A 20,089-nucleotide genomic window follows, 5' to 3' on the forward strand; every position below is an offset into this window, starting at 1 on the left:
TAAAAACAGGGATATTTAAGCTCAAATTGAGAAAAGAAAATGAAAATAAAACCCAAAATAAAAAGGCTTCCTTGATTCTAGATTTAAAATATATCAATGATATTATGACATTACATCAGCTATATACACATAAGCAAGATAACATAAAACTTGAAGGATCCATCCTTTATCAAACAAAACAATTTTTATTTTTTACCATCTCAGTCTCTTCATTTTCCTCAAGGCTTGACTGTTCCTCTTTTTCCTTCGCAGTATTGACAGGTTCTGAAATTATACAGACACATTAAAGAAGTTTGCTGGTCCAAAGTTTTGTAAACCCCCAGGCTTGCCTTCAATATAATATATTATATATATATTATTGATTTTTGTTTTTTTATAAAAAGGACCAGGAACCCATACGTGAAAAGTGGAAAACTAGAGTTCTAGTTAATTAGCGAGAATTCTGGCATCAAGAAGGAAAGTTTCCTCAATGCACAATTTAAAATTATTTTAAGGTGTAGGTTTTTGTTTTTTGTATTATTGCCATGTTAGCGATTAAAAAAAAAAAAAAAAAAAAAAAGGGACTTCCCCTTTAAGTAACTTTGCGACTATGTAGATATGTAGACTACAAACACATTTTAATATTACACACTTAGATATATATATAACCAACCTGGAACAGGAGCCATGTTTCCATCTTCAGAAAGTTCACTTTTGGGTAGATTTTCAGGCTCTGCTGTGCCAATATCACCACACACACTGTGAGAGAGGGGATCGTTGGCGCTGGCCTCACTCACTGGTTGGACTGAACTGGATTCTAAAGTGGTCAGAGGGTTTTCTTGCTCTGACATTGACCGAGGATCTTCATTATTGTTATTGTCCAATTCTCTTGCGTCATCTACACCATCGTTATCTGAAACTGAGCATTTAAAGCTGTCTGTGTCACCACCTCCTGGATTCAAAACATTACTTTCAGAACAGGAAGCGTCGTTTACTGAATCAGATTCCACAGACAGGTTTCTTTCATTAGTCACAACAGTCAAAGGAGCCTCTGTTTGTTGAAGGTCCACCAACGTTTCATCCACAGTGTTTGCCACCTCATTCCTTGCCTCTTCTTCAACCTTCTCACCATGCTCAGAACCACCGGTATCCATACTGGGCATTTGCATTGTATTTATTTCACATTTGTTAGATAGGGTATCGGATTCACCTGTTGTGTTTTCCCCTGACACACAAGTTAAGTCCATTTCTTCTGTGCATTTAATGTCTTCCACATTCTGTAAGTGTTCTTGAACACCAGTCATTCTCACACTTTCAGTGGTATCTTCAGCACTCACTTGTTCAAGATTGATTTCTTCCTGTACAACCTCAGCGTAAGCTGTAACATTCTCTTGATCTTGCATTACAGCACTATTGGAATTGTCTTCTGTCCCAGTGGAGAATGAAGAGTCTTCACTTGCTGTTCCAGTGCTAGTAACAAATCCCTCACCTTCTTCCTCGTCTTCTTTAGCGCCAGTACTTGTGATGGCACTCTCGTCATCTACTACTACACCAAGGCTTCTAGTTTCTTGTCTGGTCATAACATTACCTTGTTCAGTCTCTGTACCAGAGTAGGACGTTTCACCATCTTGATTTCCTCGTCTCATTTTTTCACTGTAATTTTCCTCTGTGATTCCAGTACTGGTAACAGTCCCTTCGCCTTCTTCAATGATGGCTTTGTTAGTTGGTCTTTCCGTTTCGCAATCTGCACTTGCTCCCGTTTCACAATTTCCAGCTTCAAAAGAAGGGCCGCTGTCTGAGTGTTCTGTCACTCTGGTATCCAAGTTAGCTTCAGACATCTGATTGTCATTTATGTTTCCACCACTGGAAAAAGAAACCGCAGAATCTTCAGGACAGCTTACAGGTCTGCTTCCCATATCCACATCTCCAAAGGTCACATGGCTAAATGCCTCACAATTATCATTCGTGCTCAAGGACTCCCCCACCTCACTGCCTACACTGGTCACGGCACTATCGGTTTCCCCATCTCTAGGTGCTACACGGTCCTGTCTAGAACTATTGCAGCAGAACTTTTGTTCTTCTGAGCTGGCACTACTGACAGCATCCTCCTTTTCATCAGTTCTTTCATACTCCATATTGTGGATATCATTGGAGTTTATTACAGGTTCATTATTATTATTATAAATACTCTGCCCTGAGAGGACTCCTTGCTCTGATGTAACTATGACACATATGCCCTTTTGAGAGACCGCAAGACTGGACTCTGCTGCTGCCTCAACACTACTACAGTCCCTTTCACTATTGTCATCTTCCTCTCTGTCTGCAGCGCTAAAACTGTTAACAGACTTGTTAGTCCTTTCCATGCTTGAGGTTGTAGCATGCTCAACAGCTTGGCTTCCAATGGGCTCGTCTGTTCCCGAGCCGGGCAGTTTCATAACACTGATTAGACCCGAAGAGCTGGCCGCCTCCTCATTCTTGTCTAGGTATGTCAGAGACAGATTTTCTATACCAGTGCTACTTCCCATCACATAATTTGAAGACGTTGCATCGTGTCCGCCATTATTTGAGTTGTCATCTGTGACGCTGCTGGAGGACGCTGCTGTGGCTTCACTATTAATTTCGCAGCATATATTAAAGCCACGATCCATCGTTTTGTCTGCACCTCCTACCCCTGTATTACTGGTCGATGTGGTCGCACAAATAGCGCTGTTAGAAAGTGTAAAACTGTTTTCAGTGCTGCTGTCCATCATGTCGCTGGACGTGGCTGCATTTTCACTAAGCCGCTCTTTACAAATGATAACATCTGTTTCCTCTTTAGAGCAGCCATCAGCTGCAGAGCTTGAAGACGCCGATATGCCAATGTCTCTTTCTGACAGTTCACTCTTTGGTTCCATACCGACAATATTTAAAGAGCTCGAGCATGTTGCTGTACTTGCCCCACGTTCCATGTCTGTTGCGAACTCCACATCCATGTCCTCTCCTGTGCTGCTGTCCATGGCAATATTTGAGGAGGTCGAAGCTTGCACATTATTTTGTTTGGTTTCACAGACATCGCTTGCTCTATTATCAGAATTACTAGAGGACGATGTTGCTGCATTATCATTACTGTTCCCTGGACATGTGACTGAAACATCCACTTGTTCACTACTGCTATTCATTGCAATACTTGAAGATGCTGAAGTTTCTGGATTTTCAGAACTTGGTGTATTATCTCTGTGTAACGCGCTATTCTCCATGTAAGAACTGGAGGAGGATGAAGCAGCTTCCTCCCCACCATTCTGGTTATGAACTACAGGACCTTGGCAGACGACATCTACCCCAATATCTAAGGCACTGCTGGATGATGCCGTGTTATTTTCTTTTGCTTTTTCCAGGCTAACATCTTTTTCAAAATCACGGCTTTGCGATGTGCCACTACTCGAGCAGTGCAGCCGATCCACCGAATCAGATGCTTCTGTGCTGCTGTCCATTGGAATATCAGAAGAGTTCACGGAATATTCCTTCAATGTACCCGAAGATATGATCTCCATAAATCGATCACCAAACGCACCATCAACTTGTGTGCTTGACGTAGCCCGTGCATTCTTGCTGTCCTCAACGTGGCTAAAATTGTTATTTTTATGCTCATTTCGATAGTTTCTATGTACAGTGCTTGAAGAACTTGCTGCATTCTCATCCCGTTCTACTGGATTTTTAAGCCAAACTCTAGAGTTCTCGGACATGCAGCTGTCCATAGCACTACTAGATGAAGCAGCGGAATTTTCATTGTCATTTTCAGAAGAAACCAAGGAACCCTCAGCGTTCAGTTCTCCACTACTATTAATCATACTACTAGAAGACGTGGCAGCATGCGTAGTAACATTTTCAGACGCTCTTGGAGCAGCATCATTGCTTTCTTCTGTGTTGTATGAGGAGGTGACTGGAAGCATAGATACTCTTTGGACACCATCCCTTTCTGCTACACTGTCTGAGGAGGTTGCTGCATTTGTAATGCCATTCTGAAAAGCTTTAGAAGGAGTCTCATGTTCTGCCGTGCTGTCCGAAGAGGTTGCTGCGTGCGCAATAACATTTTCAGAAGTTACACTCATATTGGGTTCGGTGTTTTCCGATGAAGTGGCTGCATTTTCCTGTGTATCTGAAGATGATCTATTGGCAACAGATGATGTGGCTGCTTTCATTGTAACATTTCCGACAGGCGCCTCATCCTCTGTCGAAGCTTCAGTTGCACCCTGAGAAGAAGTTGCTGCGTTCTCCCTGGCTCCTTCTGAAAAATGATCGCCATGGTCATTTGTACTATAAGAAGAAGTAGTCGTTGCATCTTCAAAGCTGTTTTCGGATAACACTGTAGCATCTGCATCTTCTGATGAAACATCAGCTTCAGCAGAAGTAGAGTGAGTATTTTCTCCATAACTTGGAAATGTTAAAACAATCCCCTTTCTAGAATTATCTGCGCCGTCTGTACCCACACAACTGTCAGACGATGTTGCAGCATTCTCTCTGGGTCTTGATGAGGTTGAAGCACCTTCACACTCCATGTGATTTCTACCCCTAAAAGAGGTGGTGTTTGGCCCCATTTCTGAATGCTGATTGGACCGTTGTCTTGTCTCTCCAACATTAGTCTGCGTAACACTGCTCTCTGCATTGCTTTCAGTACACACGATATTAAATCTGTTGTCTTCTACACCACAGTGTGAAGCATTTTCATCTGCAATACTCATCCTATTGCTTTCTGTTGCAACTGGTAGTGTGTCCATTACAGAATCCTCCTCAACATCATTTCCACTAACTGTATTGTCCAATTCTGACAATGTCAGAGAAGTGTTTGGCGTGAAGCTTGAGCTGGCAGATATAGCCGTCTGTTCTGCAACATTCTTTCCTTCTTCGCCAGCTGCGTCACTTGTAGATATCTCTGCATCACTTGAACCAGTTATTTCAGATACCGCTGCAGCACGAGACATCTTTGAATGTTCACCAACATTTGTTTCCAGAAATGTATCTCTCTGTTCAGAGGAAAGATTTTCATTTCCACTGGTCTGAGGGACAGCAGATCTGTTTTCCAGACTCCTATTTTTCCTTGAAGAGCTCCTGGAATTACACACACGGTCATTGGATCCCTCAGCTGTGGTGCCAGAACATGACATACTCGCCGCACTGTTCACCGCAGAATGCAGTTTCAATGTAATAAGATCCTTTGTTTCATGGAAATCTAAAGTAGGTATAATAGGAGATATATTCCTACTAGCGTTGCTCGTCCTGGTAGAACTGGGCATATTTTTAGATTTGGATTTTAAAGAAAGTCCTTTACTGGTTTCATACGATTCTGTCATAAAGTCCGTGACCGCTGGCTCCGTCGCTTCCTTTGTCTCACTGACTGTTCTTCCAGACTTTGAATTCTCATCCGGTCGCCCTGTATTAGAATTGCATGACGGGTCTTTAGCTTCTGTTGGAATGAAACTTGTGCTGACCTTGGCTAGTTCTCCTGCACTAGCTCCATCATTTTCACTTTCAGGCTTTGATGATTTTTTAGTTCCAGCTGCTCTGGAGCTTTCACCTTTCATCTCCCCAGTGGCCTTTTTATTTGACTTGGTATCTAGACTGCTTCCTCGTTCCTGTAACCTCTTCTCATCAGATTGCTTTCCAGGCTTCTCTTGCTGCTTACTGTTATCTTCCTTCCGTTTTGCATCCTTATGGCTGTGCTTTAAGTTGCTACTTTTTTCTCCTAAGGATTTCTTGGAAGAGGAATGTTCCCTGTGTTCACTCCGTGATCTCTCTCTGCCTTTTTCACTTGAATGTTTAGACTTATGACTGCTTTCTTTGGCTACACTATTTGAGGACTGGGCAACAGTCTCAATCCTATCCTCTCTGTCTTTATCTACAGACTTTGATTTACGGTGTTTTTCCATATGACTGCCCAAAGAACTTTTATCTTTTTCAGACTTTTGGCTCGTTTCCTCTGGGTCACCTGCTTTTAAAGATCTGCTACTGCTACTTTTAGCGATTGCCTTGGTCGAAGCTCTGTCCTCTGAGATTTGCCTTATTCTTTTGTCTTTGTGTGAGCTGTCCTCCTGCTTTGAATTATCCGAGTTGGCTGAATCTACATCATTCTTTGACTTCTTTTGAGAAACACTATGTTCCCTCGAAGAGCCCTGAGAATCTCTTCGTGGCCTGGGATCACTAAGAGACCGTTTATACCTGTGGTCAGACTTTGTTTTGTCTGTAGACTGATGCCGCTCACGTTTAAAGCCATCTTTGTGTGAGTTTCCATCAGTCTTATGCTCAGCGGAAGGGATTTTCTCCTCTTTACCGTACACAGAAGACTTTCCATCACTTTTGTGCTTGCTTTTTCGATCTGACCTTTCTTCAGAACTGGATTTACTCTGACTTCGCTTTCGCAAATTATCATCTTCTTTTGAATTTTTCTTGAGCCTATGTAGGTCAGATTCCTCACTAGCTTTATGTACATTATCGGTCTTGTACTTATGCTTTGAGGATGAATGATCCTCTGAGTAAGTTCTTTCACGCCCATTCTTATGCAGTTTTGGCTCTTTCTTTGGATTGATTTTTGTGTTTTGTGCTTCAGCCTCACCACTTTCTTTCTTTGCATGCTTATCTGGTTTAGACACATTTTTATTTTTCTCTTGGTCATCAGAGTTGGTTTCGGACCTTTCCGAGACTTTTCTTGATTCTCGCACATCATCATGTTGTGACCTCTCAATCTGTAAGGGGGTTTTCCGTTTATGTTCCTTTTCTAAGCTTGAATCTTCTCCTAGATTTCTGGACGGCTTAACATCATTCTTCGTTGGATTATGCTTGGTTTCCTTTATGGATGGAATCATTTTTTCACAGGACTGCAAAGAGATACAATTTGCTGGTTAATTGTAATGTAGGATACAATCCAACTAAAGCACATAATACCCAGCAAATAATATTCAAAATACACACACTTACAAACAGTTGCATGGATGCGTATTGCGAAATGCTGGAGTTACACATATAACTACATTTAATCCTCTAAAGGCACATTACACATAATGTATATGATGCCTAAGCGGCCCCTTCTGTAAATTCGTGGGGGACTTCATTTTTAGTGGGGTTGTCAGGCACACTAAACTCCTTTAATTATCTTTGGCATGTTTTATACACTAAGCTTGCAAGGGTGAGGTTCCCTTCTGCTTCTGTACCACTATATCTCAATTTTTAATCCTCTTCACCATCCATTGTAATAGTGCTATAGAATCTGCGGGGTTTTTAGAAATAAAACAAAAAATAATCTACAGAGAATTTCTATTACATTAAATGAAAAACTATACTTTTTTATATTGCCTATTAAATAGAGATGTGCAAACAGCCCATTTCTTTTTGTGGCATTAGCTTGTCAGAAGGAATAGAATAAAATAAAGCAGACAACCTCGTTTGTTCTCTGTGAGTCTTTGGAGTCCTCATCTAGGTCATCTTTTTGCTTGAAATTATTCTTATCAGCCCTGAGGGAAGAAGAAGAGAAAAAAGCCTTACGGAACGTTTACAAAAGAAAGCAATTAAAAAGGAAGTAGAGACTTAAATTGGAAAAGACAAACAAAAAAAGTCTCGCTAAAAAGAGATATAGGCAACTTACTGAAACATTCAAATCTATTTAAATATTTGTACAAAAACATTGATAACACTGAACATACCGCATGTGCCTCTTTAGTTTCTTGCTCATTGCTACTTTCTTTTCTAGAAACATCTGTTCCTTCAGCACCTCCTTTATACTTGCAGCCTTTGGGCTCTTTGAAGATTTGTGTTCCACTCCTGGTATGCCACGTAACAAAAATACATACCATACATATCCATTAATATACCAATATATACATAAACTCAAACAGAAAAAAATTGGATAAATTAAGTGGCAAAGAATTCTCCAAGTGCTATAGGTCACAGAACTAAAATAGGTCTAGGAAACACATTGCTACTGTAATAAATTAAGCATTTTTTTTTTATTTGAACAACATTCTCAATTAGTTTCAGTATATAAAGGTCCCCGACACGTTGATGCTAGCACTCAAGCATCTTGCGAAGGCTTTTATACCATACCAAGGAGAGTATGCCAGGGACAAGTTCAAGAAGCAATGCATTACTCCTTTGACAGAGGACAGCATCATGTGAAATTATGCATATTGTTCAGTTTACAGACTCTTTACCTTGAGACTTAGGTTTTGAAGTCTTATTTTTCTCAAGAGCTTTCAGTCTGCGTTTCTCTTCCAGCCTCTCCCTCTTCACTTGCCTTCTCAAAAAACGCTCCTCTTTTGCTTTAGCCTGAAAACAGAAGCTGGGTCACAAGCAAACACATTGACAAAATACACTAAAAGTCACCGGCATGAGTCAATTAAGATACCAGTGAATTATAGAACCCAGTATCTTTAGCTGGGGCAACAAATTTGGCATTTAATCTAATAACGTATGGCATTTTATCATGAAAACATTGCAAAGGATTAGAATGTAATAGTAAGCTCACTGCTGCCAACACTCTTTAAATCGAATATGAGGCAGTTGGAGACTCTGTAGCTATTACAATAAGGGAGAACAGTGAAAATTAACAAAAATATCACAACTGAAAGCTCCAAATGGGGAATCAAATGTGCAATAGCCAGGGAAACCAAAATGCTAATAACTACATGAAAAAGAATCTAGTTTATATTACATAACAGAGCTCTATTGTCCATAACAGTTTCAAAATTATGTCATGCCTATTCAGTCAATAGGCAGTCAGCTTGACAAAACAAATGGATAAAAGCTTTATGTATATTACTGTTATTGGCTTTAAAAAGAGAACTGTATGTGGCATATTTAGATTGTTAGTAGGATGACTTAGGAAAGATAATCAAGAAATAGAAGTATAGGCGGAAGAAAGCGTAAAAACGTTTTGAAGGGTTGTCCCTTGACTCCTGTCTTCTCCAGCATGATTTACAGGCAGCACATACAGTGCCCATTAAACTGGAGTGTGGCTTGGTTAAGTACATTTCCTATCAATCAGTATAAGTATGGTGGGAGATAACCTTAAACTGCTTAAAAAAAAAAAAAAAAAAAAAAAAAAACAACTCACAACTGACTGACGACGTTGCTCTACCGTCAATTCATCATCAGAATCGCTATAATATTTAGAATACAGGTACGGTTTATGTATATAAGCGTGACGTGTTGATTTCGGCTTTGTCTCACTCTGATCAGACGCAGATTTGGCATTGCTCTGGCTCTCCACTTTGTCTTCATCTAAAAATAGATAGCATGAATGTATTAATATTAGGAACATAGATTAAGATAAAATAAAAAGGGATAATAAATATTGCATACAATACTGACAACACTAGACTAAAGTTTTAAACATAACCCACTGCACAGGGTGATTCGAGCAATGCTTCAATACTATATATTATATTTTAGAATGCAAATCAACACTAACACTGAATTGTGATGAAGCACAAGCAAATAAAACAAATTATAAAGGCTTAGAATGTATTTCTCTTACCATCAGAAGTAATTTCTCCTTCCTCTGTGCTCTCAGACACCGCATCGTCCTCTTCACTTTCCTCATCGAATGAAGACAGGTCACTAGTGTGGACAGAGCTGACAGTGATATCCGAGAAAGCATCCATATCAGAATCCACTGAAGCACTCTCTGCAAGGGGAACAATTAGATAGTTACTACAAAACATAAAAAATAATAAAAAATAAAAAAAAACATTGAAAAAATGAAGATGAAGTTCCACTAAGTAACTCAAGGGAGACAGGGGCCTCCAAGTTAACAGATGCTGAACAAGCGATTAAGTTTCTCAGAATAAAGAAACTTTACCCTTTACATTTTAATAATAATAATAATTTGTAATAGTGGCAAGAATAAGATATGTCAATTGTATTAACAGGCCACAATTACTGTTTCGTTCATAAGAAAGTCATACAAAACTATTACTTTTCTCCTGATTTCTGCACCAGTTAGAAGCAAGCTACAAATAAATACACACAATCAGCCAAACACTTGTCACGTATCTTGAAACAGAGAAAAAAATCTGTTCTAAAATAACAAAAGCAGCGAGTTATCTTGGTTGATAAAGAAATACCTTCTTTTGAAACATCAGCTGTTTTCTTTTTATTTTTACTCTTTTCTGGGGCTGCATGTTTTATGGTTTCTGGTTCCTGGTCTCGTTCTTTCATATATTTTGTGCCATCATCACTTTTTCTGGAATATTCATTCTTTTTCTCTGGTCGCGATTCTCTCTTTTCTTCCACGGTCTCTGCTTTTTCAGCAGCCTCTGTTTTCTTTTCACTTATATCTGTTGCTTCAACGCTTTGCTCGTCACCGTCGAATGTTGCACCTCTGCTCTCAGATGAGCCGATTACATCATTAGCGGAAATTTGAACGTCTTCAGGTGGAGGGCAAGTTCCATTGAAACCTTCCTGCCTCAGAGCCATCTCTGTGCCTTCTGCTGACATATCTGAAATTCGGTTTTCAACCTCATGAGAGTCCTCTAAACCATGATCTCTCTCTAAGCTGGAGTCCACACTTTGCTGTGTATGGAGTTTTTTGCCTGTTTTGTCAGTGTTTTTATGGTTTGAAGTTTCAGTTAATGCTCGGGCAGTGGTCGCTCCTTGATTCAAAGAGCTTATGGTTTCCAAAATAGACATTGCATCGCTTGCTACACTGGTACTTGGTCCAGCTGTAGGTGCAGAACCTTTAAAAGACAAGAGATAACATTTGCACAATTAAGACACAATCGGTATGGGTACATAAGATAACACAGAAATTACCTTGATTAATAATACCCCAACCACACTAATAAAAATAAAATCAGTTCCACTAGGTGCATCAATAAAATGACAAACATTGTTCGCTGCTGTAAGTCTAAACTTTGACGCCGACAAAAAAAATATATTAAAAAGTAACAATATGCACATTCAAGTCTGACCAGATTAGGCTTCCTACCCAAGCATTAACTCCATGTCTATACATAGGAAAGCCTTGTCACAGGGAGAATTTATGGTGGTGCTGACCAAGTCAAACAGAGCAGTGTGTGGGAGAATGGGGACTGCTTAGTCCTTCCAGCTGCAGGAACCTGCAAGCATTTGTCTTTAGCAATGAATAGAGAAGAGAGGGAGTTGAAATCGCAACCCTCTTTTTAATGAATAGACCCCATAGTGCAAGGAAGATGGGCTGCAGGGAGGAGAGGGGTTGCTGAATGGCGCTGTCGCACAGATGTGAAAAATCAAAAGAAAAGAGAAAGAAGAGAAAAAAAAAAGGTGGAAAGCGCACAAGCACATAGACCATTTTAGAATATCTATTTTGGGCCAGTACACAAATCACTACCATAGTACATAACATACTTTTGAAAAATAAGGTATTTTTTTTTTTTTTTTTCATAGAGCCTACCTGCGACAGAAACGGACGACTCATATCTCTCTTCAGTTTGGTCTGAATTTACCTTGACATCATCTTTGCCATTTAAGTTGGCCAAAAACTCATGAACAACTTTTTCTACCTGTGGTCTAAAAATATGGTTGATCTTTGGATCCACGACCTGTGAAATGATACGATCAATACCAGATTCTAGCATTCCAGACCTGAAGGGGTTAAAGAAAAAGAAAAAATATATTACATCCTCTGTTAAAAAGCATATTTCTACACAATTTTGCCTGACAAAAAGACAACTCTGTTAACCAACAAAGGCAACTTCAGGTTCTTACGTCACAGCCATCTGCCATATAGATAATAAAAAAAAATGCTTATGATTTGCTTATTAACACGTTCAGAAAAAAACAAATTAAAAAAACAAGACACCATCAATGCAATGCACCCAAAGAGCGTTTGTATCTCTGCTTTCCCTAGATTAAATAGAGATTTTAAGAGACAAGGTCTGCTGACTGATAGATCAACATAACAAAAACTGCAACAGCTGGGGAATGTTATATTGACTATTTCAGAAACACACACACATATATATATATATATATATATATATATATATATATATATATATACACACATACATACACACACATACATATATACACACACATACATATATACACACACACACATATATACATACATATATTGCTTGAGTCCGTATTTGTGTGTGTACTGTGGTGTCAGAGCGTAAATGTATAGTGCCAGAGTTTGCATGTCTGTTTTGTGGTGTCAGATTCCGTGAGTATAGTGTACATATATGTATATGTTTATTGTTAGTCAGTGTGTACGTGAGTATGTTGTTGGATAGTGTGTGTATGTATAAGAGTGTGGTGTTAGCATGTAACCATGGAATTGGTGAACATTAAACCGGCACGGAGTGCCTGCCAGGAAGCCATGGAGGGAAAAACGCTGCTCTACAAAATACATTGTTGCGTAATTGAAGTTTGCCAAAGAGCACCTTGACAACGCCGCTGGGAAAATGTTCTGTGGACGGATGAAACTAAGGCTGAATTGCTTAGGAGAAACATTCAGCACTACATATAGTGTAAAAAAGGTACCGCATACCCACATGAAAATATAATCCCAAAGGTGAAATAGAGTGCAGGATGCATCATGGGGTTGCTTTGGGGCCTGGACCGCTTGTCATAATCGTGGGGGCAATTAATTCCCAAGTTTATAAAAGCATCATACAAAATGTCAGGATGGCAGCCAGCTGAACCTCGGCACAAGTTGGGTGATGCAGCAAGACAATGACCCTAAACAGCAAAGTAAATCTACTACAGCAGGGTCGACAAATTTGGTTTTGATCCGGGAATCAGCCCCCCCAATACGTTTCTATTTTCACATATTACCCAACCTGGCATCCAGGGTTTGTAAAGCCTTGTCATGAACATACATTTACACACTAACACTGTACAGAAACAGACACACGCTTCGAAACTATAGTAACACACAATGCTAACACATATATATGTACACATGCTAACACCACACTCTCTAACACTAACTATAACAACGATACTACAGTGTATATATACACACGCTCTCACAGACTGACTATAAGTATACACACACTACTCCCCCTCCAACATGCCACACTACTGCCTATGTTCTGCCAGCACACTATGCTTTCCTATGAAAGGAAAATACATTATGTGACCCTGGGCACCAAGAAGTGGTTTCTAGTCCGCATGGCGACCTGGAGCCCGGGGTTTGTTGCGCCCTCTACTACAGAATGGCAGAGCGGCCCAGTCAGAACCCAGACCTTAACCCATTAGAAATGTTGTGGAACGATCGAGCCGTTCACACCAGACATCCTCGGAATATGGCCGAGCTTAATGGGTATGTTTAATTTAGGCATGAAAGATTATCATCGTTTTTGTTATTAGCCTAACCACACTGTGTTTAGTCTATACTTGTGATTTAGATTCAGAAAGGGCGCATTTCCTTTTTTTGTCTGTGTGTATAATACATAATATATATATACTATTTTTATTAAGTCTTCTTAAAACACCTTCCCAAGATAACAAAATTGGAGAGTTAGACACCATATTATGCTAAGCCCACTCCAACGACAGGACGGTCTCCGTATAGGAGCGCCTTTTGGTCCCTGGTAAGTTATATATTTAAAGAGATTTAGCTCCATATAAGAAACACTATTTGCTTATATCAAATAAGTAAGGTGGGGGGGGAGGTGTGATGAAAAACCCTACACTAAGAATAGGTAGCAGCAGGCGTTATCAAACCCTCACCAATAAGCCAGAATTCCCTAACACTACACTGAAATTTGTTTCTGTATGATATTTTGAGTTTCCATGTTTTAAAATAAGTTATTGCAAAGTGACATGGATTTTATATTGTTAATGTTTCAGTTGTCGATACAGATAAAGGTGACTCCACCAATTATTAATGTGCATGGATTGAAAACACACATTGCAGGGTTACGTCCACACGTCGTCATAAAATTACAATAGTAAAAGCAATGTCCCCTTACAATAATTGATTTTTGTTTTTTAACAAAACGACATCTCAGTGTACCATTTGCAATTCTATTATACGGGACAGTAAGCAGGGCATCTGAGTATTTGGCAAGACAATATATGAACACAAACACCTGCATTCTGCAGAATAAAATTGGCCATTAAAATTTAAAATGCCAGATCGTCAAACCATTGTCATGTACATTGTCAAATAGTTCATTATTAATGCGATAAATATACTATTTCACTCAAATATTAAATACGCCGACTCACTTCAACACCTGCTGTCTGATGTTATTCCGTAACTGGTTCTTGTTTAGATGAGGACTCCATGTGTGGTTTGCCAGGTGGTTGGCTACAAAATTGTCAACTCGCTGCCGTAGATTTTGGTACGCTGGCTGAAAGTTAGAAGAGCACACGTGAGGACGGACGGAACCGGCGCAGACAACAGTAAAAAAAATAAAAATAAAAAAAAAGAAACAAATGAAGATTTTATAGAATACTGAATTACTGAAAAGGACAAAAAAAAGGAATCGTACAGCTGCAAAGGTCAGACTATGAAAGGTCAGGTAAGAAATTGTTCAGGAAGTTAGCTGGAAATGCGTTCTCTGTCTTCTTTCATATGTAACTTAATTACAAGTGTTTCAGTATTAAAGGGAATTAATCGCCGTTATGATGACTACTAGTTATCTATCAAGGGGTTTGATGAAAAGCAGAGTACAAAATTAGACTATAAAGTCTGATGAATGATAAATGCCTGACGCCTCTTCACAGATCCACTTTCCCATATATGATACAAGTTACAAAAAAAAAAAAAAAAAAAAAAACTTTTAAACCAGATCTTTAACTTTGCCGTAAATTCAAAGGAACGCCGCTGCCTTTTGTGGACACCTTTAGGTAGATTCCATAGTTTCCATATAAAAACCATACTGTATTTCTTAAAGAGACAGTAACGTATCACAAGACACACAGAGAAACAGTCCAAACTGTAATTCACACTCTGTATCTAGATCTCTGACACCGCAGAGCACCACTTTACTACGGTAGTCCTCGGGTTGATACATAAAAGCATATGTTTACATGCATGTACCTACTACCCACAGTCTCCAATACAAATAAAGTAAAGCTACTAAAGATTAAATGGAACTGTATACAAATGGGCCAGCAGCTTATGGGTTCAGAAACCAGCACAGGCAGATTCAAATAAACAGGAGCAATAGGGTTGGGGAGGAATAATCAGGGGGTTTATAACAGATCCTGGCCAGATCCACACAGAGCTGCCTTCATCTGAATCCACAAAAACCATTACATCCTTATAAAGGCACAATAACTGCACACTGTGAGGAGTCTTAAAGGATCATATTTGGGGTTTCAAACATCTTGTCCTTTCCGGATCACTTATACTACGAACGGGTTATTTTCTGCCAAAGCCTTTGCACATCTATCATTACCTCAGGTAATAGTTATCCCTCACCCTACTCCGGTGTGACTCCGTTACAGGACGTCCTGTCCTCCCTTCTATTCCCCCGTTTCTATTCACAATTCAGCCCTCCGCCTCTCTCCCCCTCCATCACCTTTGTGTCCACATCTGCCAGACAGTCTCTGCGAAATTGGTCAAACAGCCCCTGGCTCTTCAGGTGATTAACTATCTGGGATACGAGCTTGGGGTCTCCGGGCGGTAAGTTCGCCATGGTCTTCCAGCCCACAAACCACTCAGACACAGCAAACGGCTCCGAACCAGCCTCTGGCTAGTCGTTGGTACATCACCCAAAACAAACCCGGCCTCTGAACCCTAACCCGGAAGAACCAGGGGATTGTGGGAAACCGTTCAATACAAAACAAGAGCAGACCCTGGGCAAGAAAGAGAAGGAAGCTTCGGAGAGGCGCGCCACCTGCCGGAGCGGCGGTGTCATTACCGCATGCTTACAACGAAAGAGAAATACATAAGATACATCAGGACCCGATATATTTAAAAATGAGATTCTGTGGAAAATACGGACCAACAATCATATTATATGCCATATAATAATCTCATTTTATGTGTTCCTAGTAGTGTAAATCGTTTTATGTGGACAGTGCTGTGTAAACATCATCTACCAGTATGTAAGGTTGGCTTCCACCATAGTGGCACTTTAAGGCCAAATGATGTTCATGCAGCCACATGTTATATTTTCTATGCACCCAGCGTGCTTCCATGTATAACTGGTTGATGGCTGCGCATACACAGGAGCAACAGGATCCGTAAATACGCAGCCGTACCAGTCACCTGCCCAGTGTGCCAGGTGGCCAGTCCAGCTCTGCTACCAGCATGGAGTCACTCTCCTGAGTGGATCACATTTTTAGAAATGAATTTTTTAATGTTCTCTTTAGATTATTCCAAAGAAATTAAACACTATTGCGGGGCAAAAGATTCAGCCAAAAAAACCCTACAAATAGGCTAAAAGTACTTGCTGGCAAAATGCATCTGATTCTATTTAGATCACTTATAATTTTAAGTCTATCTGGCAGGTAGCAGTAATGCTATTGCATTAACTACAACTCTCATTATGGTGAGGCTTGGCCAACAAGCGTGCCTTTTTTGTGGGGGCGGTCCATTTTTGGGAACCATTTCAGTCTTTTTTACATCCACTGATGAGCTCAGAATGTGCGACCCCTTGTTTTCTCCCCCTTGCAAGTGTATGGAGGGACTCCGTGGAATCCCCCCCCTATGCATTTTCCTCTTTCCCCGCACACCAGTTCCTAGCCTTCCAAGAGATTTGTTCGCCTGCACACACCCTGTGCTTGCTAAAGCGCATTCGCAACATTGTCCGCTACTTAATAGTTTGATTGTTATAGGGTAAGCTTTTTCTGCTTAGGCATACAATTCCTAAAATACATACCATAGAGGGTAGACCAGAAACATGCAGATGTTATTGGCAAGACATTTATTGATTACTTTCGCACACTTTATAAAGCAGGATCAGATGATTTTGATCTTCTAATCGGTGTTTACCTAAACGGAATAATGATCGTCAGGTGCTCAATGTGCCATTTCAGCAGGAGGAAGTAAAATCAGCCATTGCTAATCTAGCTAAAAATAAATCTCCAGGTCTGGGTCAACTTTTCATCTTAATGCATCTACCAATTACAGTAAACCAAACATAATTTGGGAGTAAACCTCTCTGATGTGGCTGCATTGATGCATGGTGTACTTGACTGGATCATAGGGGTCCTCTAGTTGAATCCTCAACCTACCTTATTTGGTTTCTACTCTTCGTGATCTTTTACTGAACATAGTGAAAGATAATATGTTGTTGTACTCCACTGTTAAGGCTTGCAAATAAGTTAAGGTTTAAGCTACAATGGAAGTATATAGTTAATTTGCCATTGCCAATCAGCATAACACTGATTTCCCAGCAGGTACAGATCAGATCAAGCTCCATTTCCATAATGGCATGGGGATGGGCTCCGGATGGCCTCTTCCTCTTAGAGTGCCTCCTGTAAGCAACAATGAAAAAATTAATAAAATAAAGTTTGCATATGATCAGTTACTTGCCTTGTCAAATTTGACAAGGCTTTTCCTTCCACAGATTTGGACAAACCTCTTTGGGTAACTCCCAAAACCCACACTCCAGTAAACTATCATCCTTTCCCTAAGAACTTTGATACACATATATTTCTGCCTCATAGACACACCGCATGTTGGTTAGGTGGAATATAAAATATATTCAATAATTGCCAACTGCTCATATAGAGAAGAAGGAATGCTGTGCTGTGCATAGAAGTTATACAGCTTCAACTGGATATTTGCACTCATGTTGATCATTTTATTTCCAATTTGCTGTGTTCAATTACAGCGAAAATCAGTGAAAGAACCAGAATCACAGCAGGACTGCTTCCTTCCGCCTCTCCTCCTCTTTCGTCTTGCCCTTCTGTTCACTTCTTCTGCTCTCCACACTTTTCTCTTCTAAATGCTAAACATTAAGGTACTAGAGGCAAGCAAACTCCCTATGGAGGAATACAGTACATGCAAAATCCCAACAAGACCTTGAGGTGACTGGCCACAGCCGCAAAAACAAACTCCCAAGAAGTTATCGCCACAAACCTGAAACAATTGTCAGACTCCCAAAGGCAATGAGCACCAGTTGCCATGTTGACAACGCAGGGCACAATCCCCCTTCTGGACACCAAACTAGAAAAACGTTCAGCATCCATAGATAAGTTGGCCTCCCAAAATCAGAGAATAATCACACTGGAGACGAAGGTCTTTGACATAGAGGATGAATTGGGCAGCACCAAAAAAGCGACACAATCTCATGAAAAAAATAATAACAGTTCTGCAAGATCATGTAGAGGACTTGGAAAACAGGAGCCGACACAATAACTTGCATTGAAAGTGCCAAAAAGTGAAAAAACTCCTTCCTTGTTTAAACTGGTCTCTAAGTGGTTACCCAAAGTGTTGGGGGTCAGCCTGTTGCAAGATAAGCTGCTGATTGAAAGGGTGCCCCGAATAGATCCCAGGAGCAGGATGCCCCAAAGCTATTATCTTTATTATTCTGGAGAAAGTAAATTAATGCTCCCTAGGACCCTCTGGGAGTGCACCTAACAAGCAATCTAGCCGAAATTCCGCCCCCGCTGACCAGCATAGAATAGGTGTCTAGCCCCCAAACCAATTTTACCAAACATTACAAAAACTACATGATGCACATATTGTAAACCAACTCAGCTTGCGTCCTCTTAAAGGGGCATTCCATCCATTTTATGCCCTTTAAAGTATGTGATATTGTTGAAGTCCTTTTAAGTTTATGTGGGGTCCCCCTTGCAAATGGTTTGGGGAATTCAGCAGCATCCTTCAAATGCATTTTGCCCCCCAGCTATTTTCTGTGGAGGAGATGTGTTTGGCTGGAGACATTTCCTCGCACGTGATCTTACCCCCAGTCAGCTCCAGCGCTGGCTTGGCGAACACTTCAGGGAGCACCATGAAACGTCAGAACACATGCAGTGCAGTATTCATGGGAATGTGACATAAATCTAAACTTAAAACAGAAATAATCATCATAATATCAGTGCTAGATATTTTTATCTCTAATGTAAGGGCCCCTCTTTATTTCTCTCTGAAATATTGGAACGTGGGAGAGTAAGGCTCCTAAGCTGTTAAGAGTGCTCTGCATTTTGTGAGAGAATCTAGAGGTCTGGGAAATAATATGTTTTCAGTAGAACATTCCTTTAGAACCATCATGTACCAAAAATGGGAACAGCTGAACCTGATTGTAAGGAGCTGGACCATTAGTGTGGGCAAGTAAACAGTGTCTATTTATTACTGTGAAAACCACCCATGTCTTACATATTGATATTATGTCAGTTCAAGTTTAAAACGTGTGTGTCTATTTTCATTTGTAATCAATCTGTATATATATTTTTTGTGATTTTATAAAGTTTGGTAAGGTCAAGATTTCACATCTTTTGATTTCCTCAACCTCTTGAGATGGATGTGTGTTCATTGTACAAATCTTGATTTTATGTGACAGAAAATACAGAATTGTTGGCAGCTATGCTCCATGAAGACTAGGGGAATTTCATTAGGCACAATGTGGGTGTAATATGTATTTTTCATTGCTTCCTCGCTTACTTTGTCTTACTGAACTAGACCTATCGTAACCTTTTCCGTGTTAAGTGTTTTACTGTGCTAGATAACATTCAGATTTATGTTTAACAGAGCAATCACCATATTATATGTCATTGTTCAGTGTCATCCATCATAAAGAAAATGAATTTGAAAAATCATGTACTCATGAAAGTCCTAAAGAATCTTACTGACTATAGTACTGTCGGCAAATTTCTTTTGTATCTACGAGCCAGCCAAAAAATGATGAGACAACCTTTTTTTCTTCCCCAATAATGTTTTTATTTTCATATATTAACCTCTCTGCAGTTAAAGGATGTCGATTGGGGGCAATAAAACATAAAACAAGCCATTTTTAATGGTAACACAGTAACAGACACACTCTAACAGTTCTGAACATGCATGCTAACACTATACACTAATACATGCTAACACCACACACTAATACATGCTAACACCACACACTAATACATGCTAACACCACACTAATACATGCTAACACCAACAACATACACTCACAGACACACTGGCTAACACTATACAATCTAACACTTTAAAATCATAGAATGTGTCAGCTGACAAGAATCCTTC

At 39.9% G+C, this 20,089-nt stretch overlaps 1 protein-coding gene across 1 annotated transcript in view; it reads right to left on the reverse strand.

Moving 5' to 3' along the window:
• Window positions 1-15,634, reverse strand: part of BOD1L1 (biorientation of chromosomes in cell division 1 like 1) — a 29,113-nt gene extending 13,479 nt beyond the window's left edge. Inside the window, exons 1-11 of the mRNA XM_053458291.1 lie at window positions 15,471-15,634; window positions 14,170-14,294; window positions 11,378-11,568; window positions 10,071-10,682; window positions 9,482-9,631; window positions 9,059-9,225; window positions 8,157-8,271; window positions 7,650-7,767; window positions 7,388-7,460; window positions 653-6,827; window positions 197-264 (exon numbers count right to left, since the gene is read on the reverse strand). Of these exons, the coding sequence (XP_053314266.1) occupies window positions 197-264; window positions 653-6,827; window positions 7,388-7,460; window positions 7,650-7,767; window positions 8,157-8,271; window positions 9,059-9,225; window positions 9,482-9,631; window positions 10,071-10,682; window positions 11,378-11,568; window positions 14,170-14,294; window positions 15,471-15,587 (7,911 nt within the window). The 5' untranslated portion in view covers window positions 15,588-15,634. The remainder of the gene's footprint in view (window positions 1-196; window positions 265-652; window positions 6,828-7,387; window positions 7,461-7,649; window positions 7,768-8,156; window positions 8,272-9,058; window positions 9,226-9,481; window positions 9,632-10,070; window positions 10,683-11,377; window positions 11,569-14,169; window positions 14,295-15,470) is intronic.
• Window positions 15,635-20,089: the final 4,455 nt, after the last annotated feature.

Source organism: Spea bombifrons, chromosome 1 (assembly GCF_027358695.1).
Source record: "Spea bombifrons isolate aSpeBom1 chromosome 1, aSpeBom1.2.pri, whole genome shotgun sequence".
NCBI classification, from domain to species: domain Eukaryota; kingdom Metazoa; phylum Chordata; class Amphibia; order Anura; family Pelobatidae; genus Spea; species Spea bombifrons.